This window comes from Octopus bimaculoides, chromosome 7, assembly GCF_046866305.1.
Source record: "Octopus bimaculoides isolate indiv1 chromosome 7, ASM4686630v1, whole genome shotgun sequence".
In the NCBI taxonomy this organism is placed as follows: Eukaryota; Metazoa; Mollusca; class Cephalopoda; order Octopoda; family Octopodidae; genus Octopus; species Octopus bimaculoides.
The window spans coordinates 19,324,120-19,334,321 of NC_142934.1; the positions used below are offsets into that span (position 1 = coordinate 19,324,120).

The 10,202-nt window shown below is 35.3% G+C and overlaps 1 protein-coding gene and 1 long non-coding RNA gene across 2 annotated transcripts; one reads left to right on the forward strand and one right to left on the reverse strand.

The window, feature by feature from the left end:
• Nucleotides 1–2,641: 2,641 nt before the first annotated feature.
• On the reverse strand, nt 2,642–4,840 carry LOC106881371 (uncharacterized). The gene is made up of 2 exons (XR_001410847.2): nt 4,065–4,840; nt 2,642–2,979 (listed from the first exon to the last, which is right to left on the reverse strand). It is a non-coding gene; the product is annotated as an uncharacterized LOC106881371 (long non-coding RNA).
• Nucleotides 2,974–9,414, forward strand: LOC106881369 (RWD domain-containing protein 2B). The gene is made up of 2 exons (XM_014931733.3): nt 2,974–3,833; nt 8,516–9,414. Exons 1-2 carry the CDS (start codon nt 3,552–3,554, stop codon nt 9,188–9,190), a joined length of 957 nt encoding a protein of 318 aa, XP_014787219.1. The 5' UTR covers nt 2,974–3,551; the 3' UTR covers nt 9,191–9,414.
• The last annotated feature ends 788 nt before the right edge of the window (nt 9,415–10,202 follow it).

A 10,202-nucleotide genomic window follows, 5' to 3' on the forward strand; every position in this document is an offset into this window, starting at 1 on the left:
GGGCACCAATCTGTAATTCTACCTACTCACACACACACTTATGAGAGACGAGCCAGCAAGGGAGACTACTACGAGAAATAGCAACCAAATCACACGCTTTATTTTCTAAAGAAAAATAAAAACATGGTAAAATGGGGTTTTTTATATACTTTTCATGAAAATTGAATAAATGAATTAATTAATTAACTAACGAAGATGGTTATGAGTAGAACGCCTTTGAAACACCTGTGATCTTAGGTCTATTCAGTCGGAGGTGACCTGAGACTAAATAACAACGTTGTATATATATTTCTGAATTTACTTATTCATACTGATGAAAACGCCCTTGAGCTCTGAATTCTCAGAAAAATAAGTATAATTAACGCACTTCTCTTTCTCTCTCTCTCTCTGTATACACGTGCGTATATATATGAATGCGTGTGTGTGTGTGGGCGCAGGTATGTGCTCGTTCCCACATACACGCGCGCGCATGCACTCAAATGATTGTTTGCGAACAAAAGCGGAAGAAAGTACTCAATAAATGTGTGTATAGCTAATACATATCTGTGTGTATGAGTATTTTTTTTCATATTAGGTAGAAGTGATTGAATAATTCAACAGACGAGAGCTTCGTACGTTAGCACTCATGAAACTTGTTAAAAATCATATATATATATATATATATATATATATAAATGTGTGTATATATGTTTATTATGCACATGTATGTATTTATGTATAAGTAACAAACGATGGATGAATGCCAGTTCATTACAGCTGTTTCTAACGCATTTATTAATAGATGAATGAGCACATCACATCATAGCAAAAAAACCGTTTTCATCAGATGATACATAAAATTTCAAACAATAGAAGAACAATCCATGAACACAGTAGGTGGTATTTACGAGTTAATTCGACCCAACCTCGTGCCTATAAGGCAGCTGATGAAGGAAATGTTCTCTATGTGGCCTGTGTGTTTTCTGTACCCTGTTTATGTTCTGTTTTTCATTTTGTCCACGTTTTTTTGCGACGTCTTGTACCCAGATATGCCTCTATATATCCATGTAGATGTAGGTATATACATACATGTACGTATATATGCATATACTCACATATTATTTGTATTATATATATATATATATATATATATATATATATATATACACGCACGCACACATATATATATATATATATATATATATATATATATATATAGTTTGACTCAGCTGCATAAGAACTAAAGTTTCTCGTGGGAGAGAGAGGAAGTGTGTGTGTGTAAAAGAGAAAGAGAGAGAGAGAGAGAGAGAGAGAGAGAGAGAGAGAAAAAGAGATCCAGTTTACTCCATACTTTAAGTCATGGCATATGAGACACGTGTGCATAAAATAACTGAAACGCCTTGTTTTGAGTAACGTGTCAAAAAAATGAACAAAGGGAGAAAACTCTAATATTTTTTCTGTTCTTTAAATATTTCCTCTTGAAAAGTTTATATATTTATAATTTTATATATTTATAATAAATGAAAACTGATTAGTTTCTTTCAAGTTTGTATATTTCATCTAACATTTCTCTCTTCAACTTTACTACCGTTTACTTATATTATATGATAGTTATATTATTTACTTATATTACTATGGTAGTTATGAAGTATGAAGTCCAGCAAAGTGTTTGGGTGAGCCGGCAGAATCATTAGTGCCTTAGACAAAATGTTGAAAGGCTTTTCTCTGCGGTTCTTTACGTTCTAAGTTCAAATATCACCGCTGCCAACTTTGTCTTTCATATTTTCAGTGCATATAGAACCCAAGTACCAATCAAGTACTGCAATCAATAATGTAATTGACAAATACCCCTTCCACTAAAATTGTTGACTTTGTGCCATTATATGATACAATCATTAGCTAACTCCGGTCAAGCCTTGATTCAGCCAATTCAAGATTTCAAAGATATTCATATCATCGCGTCCCCGTGACTTTTTATTTGTGCCAAATAAAGATATTTAAGACTACATTGTTCAACGTGTTCTTTAAGATAGTCAGGATTGATTTGAAGAAGATTCTACTACTATTTTTAGCAGATCTCATTGTCCAGCTATATATCTGAATGTCTAACCTAGTGTTTCTCAACCATTTTTTTTTTACCTGTGAACCCCTTTGATTCCTGTTTCACTCAGATAAACCCTTATAGCCATTCGATGTTTAGAAAATTATATTACACTTTTATAAATAAATATTATTAGTAAATTTATAAAGAAATATTTTGTGAATCGAAGAAGTATAACAAATTTATTGCCCATGAATTTTAACAATAGAATCTTAGATGGATCCCTAAGGGCCATATGAACCTAGATTGAGAACCCATCAACAGAAAATCAATCAAGCTGAATAAACGAAGAAAATCTGCAATTTCCATTTAAAGAGACAGACACAAAAAAGAAAAAAAAAACGTTATTATTTTCAAACTTCTCAGCATAAATCTTTAATTTATCTATAGCCTGCATCAACACATAGTTATGTTATGTCTTATTCTACCCCAAATATTGATTTCAACTACAAGTTCTCAGACTTCTCATAGAAACGTAAAGTATCAGATTTCTAATACAGGCACAAGGTTTCACGATTTATATGAGAGAATGGTAAAGGCATTAGTGACACGAGTAAAATAAATGGTTAATCAATGTTTTACTCTTAATCGAAATTGGGTCTTATTTCCAGCAGAGCAATTATTCTTTTATTCAACGACACAATAACAAATTATATAATTTGTTAAGTAGCTTTCACTCAACGGCCTTTTCAAGCAATTATTGCGTCTTCGTCGTTCTTTGATAGAATCCCAAGTATAATATACTCTCTCTCTCCATCCATACATACATACAGTTCATTTTTATTTTCTATATTTCATCCGTAGCATTACAATCCGGTCATCTTCCTCGGCTCAATGTAACGCTTCACAAATATTATTTCTATTTTCTGTTTACGATTCATTCAACGGTTTCAAAAAATCTGTAAAGACCAATAAATGCCTTGATTATTCGAGAAAATGATTATCACATACAGCGCCACTACACTCCAACTATATATATATATATGTTTCTTTTTCTTTTTGATGACTCCATTTATATTCTGCCAACTAAGTAGAAATATGCCTCATTGAGGTCTAAAATACCGAAGCGTGTCTCTTGCTTTCACCAGATTCACTCCAATTTGCATTGTCTAAATATTTTGATGAACTAATCTTATTGGGGTTATTTTGTTGATTTTTTCAATCTCTCGGGGGAGATTTTGTTTACTAATTGCTTGGATAATCTCAGTTGGTCGAAGGTGTTTTTTTTACTTATTATATGAGACAAAGTATTTTAATTATTCGGGGATAAAGTAAATAATAACACCGGTCAACGAAAATAAACGGTGTCAAGTATTTATGTCACCATGTGTTTGTTGACATTAAATCCTTTTCCGAAATAGAAAATAAAGTAGCGAAGATTTTAGAAAAGCAAATAGATATTTGACTTTTCAGTTCACCAAAAAAAGAAAGAGCGAGAGAGAGGTAAAAGGATAGAAAGAGGAGAGAAATCATGGCAAGGAATGACGACAAGATAACTTGTGGAATCTTGCAAGAGTTTGGCACTGCAAACGATGAAACTACAGAAGATGAAAATGTAGATATTCGAGAGATGTTAGAGCTACAATTGGCCGAAGTTGAAATGCTAAATAGTATGTATCCAGACGAGAACGAATTCAAACTGGAAGAACCAATTGCTGTTCGGAACATTCAAAGTTTTCTAAACGGTAAAATAAAATATGAATATCTTTACAGTCGAATAGGATTCACAGTATATCTACATCCAGCTCCCGAGGTAAGATTTCTGTCTGTCTTTCGCTACTTTTGGGCAAAGCATGAACCCACTTCGTTATATTTTCATACTGTAAACAGCTTCGTCAGACGTCTGTGTATGGCTTATATTTCGTCTCCGCCTGCCGGTGGTTCCCATTCTAACTGTCAATCTTTCCTTCGCGGAATCTCAGCCCTCTCAAATTCTTTTCACGCCCCCGTTTTCCCTGCGTGTGTTAAAAAAATGAAGATTTACCGTATTAACTTTCACCCGTCTCTGGGTCCCAGCGAAGATCATGTATTCTGTCCCATCTTCATAACTATGCCTTAAAAAAAAACACAACGTGGAAGCCTCTACTGAGTCACTCGACTTTCTAGAAATAACAGACAGTTTCCTTAAATCGAAACCTATCGTCTTGTAAAAGAACGACATACTAAATGATATAGTCCTATAATACATCCTGATTAAGCGGGATGGTCATAACTGAGACGCTTTTCATCAAAGCCGATCTAGAGCTAAACAAAAACAAAGCTAAAGACATTGGCTTCAGTTGAACCTTAATAACTCAACTAAGACATGCTTTATCCCAACCCTTACTGTGTTGTTTTTAGCAGCTGTGCATGTAAAGTGTTATGATTTTTACGCCCGTTTCTCCATGTTTGCATGGTCTTAGTTGGGGGAAGATTTTCTATGGTCGTATATCTTTCATGTCGCCAGCTCTCACTTGTTTCTAGGCAGGGTATTATATCGTCCTGGTCTTTTTCGAGAAAGATTAGAAATGAAGGACACCACTTGTGTTATGATGACACTCGTTTACAACTGTTGCACGATGTCAAGACAAGACACGATTACATACATACAATGTGCTTCTCTCAGTTTCCGTCTACCATATCCACTCACAAGGCTTTAATTGGCCTAGGGCTATAACAGATGACATTTACCGAAGGTACTATATAATGGAATTGAGCCCAAAACCACATAGTTGGGAAGCAAACTCCATAACAACACAACCATTCCTGCACCTATTATTACGTACAAATATAAAGCTTGCCAGCATGAACTTCACAAATTCCCATTTTTTAGAAATCCAATTAAATCTTTTTGATTTATCTATTTTTAAAAAATGAGTAAAAGAACCGTAGGTGTTTCGATACTCTGGAAGTAAGCGTTCTGACACCATCAACATTAGTTCATCACGATATCGTTGTTTAACGTCCGTTTTCCATACTGGCATGGGTTGGATGGTTTGACTGGAACCAGCAAGTCAAAAGACTGCACTGAGCTCCTATGACTGCTTTGGCATCGTTTCTTTGGCTGGGTGCCCTTTTCCTCCTCCCTTAACATAGGTAGACTGTTCCCTTTCTATTGTACATACCAGGGTTTGGATAATGGAATGAGAACAACTTAGTCCCATAGATTTAATGAAGAATTCAGTACAAAATTTTAGAAACATTCAATGATACAACATAAATCTATAACAACCAAGATAAGGACTCATCCAAATTTATCATTCTTTTATTCTTATTCTTTTACTTATTTCAGTCATTTGTCTGTGGCTGTGCTGGAGCACTACATTAAAGGGTTTTTAGTTGAAGAAATCAACACCAGGACTTATTCTTTGTAAGCCTAGTACTTATTCTATTGGACTCTAATGTCAAATCGCTAAGTTGTGGGGACATAAACACACCAACATTGGTTGTCAAGTGATGGTATGGGGGACAAACACAGGCACAAAGACACACACACACACATATGTATATATATATATATATATATATACACACACAACAGGTTTCTTTTAGTTTCCATCTACCAAATCTACTCACAAGGCTTTGGTCAGCTCAAAGGCTACAGTAGAAGACACTTGCCCAAGGTACCACACAGTGGGACAGAACCTGGAGCAGCCCCTGGCCTTGCCAGTGCTTGTCAAGTCATACCCATGCCAGCATGGAAAATGGACATTAAATAAGGATAATAAAGATGAATCTGTCTTTAAATTCTGACTGAAGACTTTGATGATCTGAAGTTGTAGTCTTTATAATTTATGTCATATTCTTTTCCTTGTTTCAGTCATTTGACTGTAGCCATGCTGGAGCACCACCTTGAAGGATTTTAGTCAAATGAATCGACCCCAGGACTTATTTTTTAAAGCCTAGTATTTATTTTCAGTTTCTTTTGCCAAACCACTAAGTTACAGGGACATATACACACCAACATTGGTTGTCAAGCGGTGTTAAGGGGGCGGGGCAAACACAGACACAAAGATACACACACACACACATATATATATATAAATGACAGGCTTCTCTCAGTTTCCATCCACTAAATCCACTCAAAGCTTTGGTCGACCCGAGGCTATAGAAGATATTTGCTCAAGGTGCCACATAGTGGGACTGAACCCGGAACCATGTGGTTGGAAAGCAAGCTTCTTACCACAGCCATGCCTGCACCTATATAAACTTTAATATATATTTGATAATCTTTTTTTTTTAATTATTTCTTTGGTTCTAAAGCATTTTTCTTTAATTATCTTTAAAATAACCTGATGTTATGGGGTTTATGCTGCTATCATAAACACAGTACCTTATAGAGGTAAAAGAGAAATGTATATATTCTGTATACATTCTTCATTTCAAAGTAAATAATCCCAAATGTTTTCAAAGTGGATCGTCAACTCAAATGTTAGAGACATTTGTTTCTACCCCCATGACTAAAACTGTTTAACCACCTGAGACCACCCCTGGTTCTATGATAAAACTTCATGTTTTAAAAGTGCTTTAAATTAAACCTTTGTATCCAAATTCCACAGTAATCCATGTTCCAAACTTGAGCTTAATAACGATAAAGTAATTTTATTAAATTCTTCATTATTCTCAAAATTATTTGAAGCAAAAGCAGTAAATATGGTAACAAAAGCTTAACGTATTTTTTAAAAACACAGCTAATGCGTGAGCCTCTACTTAGTCGCTCAACTTGCTAGAAATAGCAACCAGGTTTTCCTCAAATCAAAGCCTGTTTGTCTTCTGAACTAAATGCATGGCAGCACACGGGGTCATCACACATGGGATTGCTCATGCTGAGTGGGATGATCATTGTCCAGTCATGGCTGAATTTAAGTCCTTACTTTTAATGTGGTACCAAACAATTAAACTTTTGCATCAAGTTGAAATGACTGGCTTGGTCAATGGAAACTATGTGGAAGCCTATTGCTAGCACCAGTTTTGTTATTGTGTGATAGACTTAATCCATCGCCCAGTTTAAGATGACTGCCTTGTCTTTGGGTGCCTTCAGCAAATATTCAGGCCAACTCTCTGGTCAGAGGATAACTGACTGCCTTTCTCTCACCTGTTATTAAGACCTGAAAAAAGTCCATGTTCACTGCCCTTTCTCCTCTGACTAAGCCATTAAAAAGAAATCTTTCATCTCACATCACCCTTTCCTTTTCTTCATTTAACTTCTATCCTCTTCATCCTTGTTTCTTTCTTCTCTAAGTTGAGTGAGTATTAATGAGAAAATACGGTGCATGTTAGTTCAGAAGATATGAAGTATGTGGTGCTACTATTATCGGCACAGCAAAGGATGTACATAGAGAGACATAATGTAGATTATGAAATGTGGGAAGTTAACCTCGATAGGGAGAAACTACCACAATTTATTTGGTCTGACGAACTGACAGAGAGATGTGGGTTGGACATAATGGAGTATAGGGGAAAGGAAGCAAGTCGTGTTGCCTGATGGTAACACCATTTCCATCTTTCATTATATACTTTTATTTATTTTGTATTTTATTTTGATTGTACATTTTATGTGTCTCCAATGTAATTGTATGTCCCCTCTTTGTTGGCCCCTTTGTGGGTAATAAAAAAAATAGAAGTTGAGTGAGTATTCAGCCTCTAAATAACAGTTGCCTCATCCGAACACCTGGGTTGCTTCAGTTATGTCACTTGGTGCAGCTTCGTTGTTTAAGTTGCCTCATTAATTGCCGTTTCGGTGTCCTTTTTCAATTGCTTCAGTTACCTTTCTGCAGCTTGGTTGCTTCGTACTGGAGTAAGAACTTCATTGCTTTAGTTGTCCTACTTTGCACAACTTGGTTGCTTCAAGTGTCCCCGTTTGTGCAGCTTGCTTGTTCCAGTTGTTCTACTGTGTGCAGCTTGTTTGCTTCATGGGATGCATACAAACCAGCAAAAAGTCTAATGCATCTATTCATTCTTAATGGGTCCTGACAAATTCGAACGTAAATATCTGAAACGCATGTTGTCTTAAGCGGGGAGAAGCACTCCGATGATAGAAAACAACAGCAATCAGATATACTCATTCAAATCTGTCAAAATGTATTTAAAATAGATACTATCTTCATTCTAAATTATTTCACGCGCTTAACTTGTAAGGGGAAGTAAATCCCACTGAAGGGGACGTAACTCAAAACAAAGCCAGTCATTTGTAATAATGTCTGCACTGAAATAATTTATTAAAGCCCTTATGGGTGATATCCCAGCATGGCTGCAGTTCGATGACTGAAAGTTGTAAAAAAATATATATAAAAACTGTGTTTATAAAAGAAAAATATATCATAACAATGATGGATCATAAGAAATAATGATAAATTATTTCAATCTTCTTCACAATACTATCACAGATGAGAGTAAAAACATTGTATATATTTCATTCTTGAGTTTTATTTTATTTTTTTGTGTCGTTTATTGCAGTGTAACCTTGAAGTCGTGTGTCACCTGCCTCATGAATATCCAACTGTGAGACCAGAGATTTTTATCCGTTCTCCCAACATGCCTAAAGAAAACTTAAAGGAATTGAAAGATGCTACTGACGACTACATGCAGACAATAGAAGCCGGAGACATTTGCATAGGGATAATATTGCAGTGGCTTGAAGAAAATGCTTCGAAGTATATGGGTAAAGTGGAGGAAAAGCCTGAGATCACAAATGATGGTAAAGTGGATAAGTTGTTTGTTAGACTTTGGATTTACAGTCATCACATTTTTAGCAAATTCAAACGACGTGATCTTATTGACTGGGGACAGGAGCTGAAACTGTCTGGATTCAGCATGCCAGGAAAACCAGGTGTGATTTGTGTGGAAGGACACAGTAGCCAGGTGGAAGAATTTTGGTATCGAGTGCGAAGACTGAACTGGAGAAAAATTGCAATCAAAGAGAAAGAAGAAATTGATATGGGTGATGCTGATGTTGAACAATTTTGTAAATTCTGCGCTTTTGAAGAGAAGGTCTTTGATGCTCGTGCTGGAAAAGGTCGGGAATATCATATGGATCTTGGGAAATTTTATGAGTTTCTGGAGAAAAAAGATCTGGGATATATCTTCAGCCTATATTTTGGGGTTGAAGGTAAGTCCACATCTGCGAGTTGAATATACTGGTGTTTCTATACTTTGTGTCATGTGGAATGAAAGCTTCAAAAAAAAAAAAAAAAAAATAATAATAATAATAATATTGGTCCCTGAATGGAATCATACCAATTCTAGTCTGGTCTTCAAAGTGATTATTGAGGATCTTGATGATATTTTTTATTTATCTATTATGACAATTCTTTCAAAATCTATTCTTGATAAAATAAATAATTTTGCAAATAAAATCTCCGAGAGGAGATGTCTGTGTGTTTTAATTATCAGCTGCTGTCAGACATTCAGAAATTAATCAGAGACAATTAGAGGGGTAGAGATTAGTTGTTGTTTAGCTCCAGATCAGGCTTCTTCCAGAATTATTACCAAAAGGTATACCAGCCTAAATGCTTCCATTATATTGTCTTTGATAGACATATCTAGGAATACACAATCTAATCCTTTCCTCAATTTCTTTGGCAGAGTGTGATTTGAAGAATTTTGGCTATTGTTTCAGGTTGAGCAACCACATACAATCTCCATTGCTGGCTTGAGAGAGAGAGAGAGAGAAAATAGTTAAATTGATTACGTGCTAAACTATTGGTACAAAAAGGCCCATGAATTTCAAATATTGCCTCAGAGAGTAAACTTTTGATCTTTATTAGAGTGAAGTACAACATATTTGCTCTTTTCCACACCACTGTGGATTCATTTCAATTGTAGCTTTGTGAATCAAAGCAGTAGATAAAACAAAAATTAAAATTCTTAAGAAATAATGAAATATGGAAATCCATTTGCAGATATGAGTGACAAATATGCCTAATGATCAAGTAGCTTGAAGACTGGTAATCAAAGACCACAAAATGAAATAGGGTCACTTTCACTTGTGAATTATATGGTTATTGAATTTAGAGTATTATCTAGAAACACTCCAGCAGCTCAGCTGTTGATGACATGTTCAATTCTAATTGTCCCAGGATATACTATTTTGGGGCCAGACATATAACGTAAGAATTCAGATAGATGAGAACCAATGTACCCA

Excerpts from the sequence above, each read along its gene's own strand:
- LOC106881369 (XM_014931733.3), top strand. The coding sequence starts at position 3,552 with ATGGCAAGGAATGACGACAAGATAACTTGTGGAATCTTGCAAGAGTTT. Across the intron at positions 3,834-8,515 it reads ATCTACATCCAGCTCCCGAG|TGTAACCTTGAAGTCGTGTG; the intron begins GTAAGATTTCTG and ends CGTTTATTGCAG.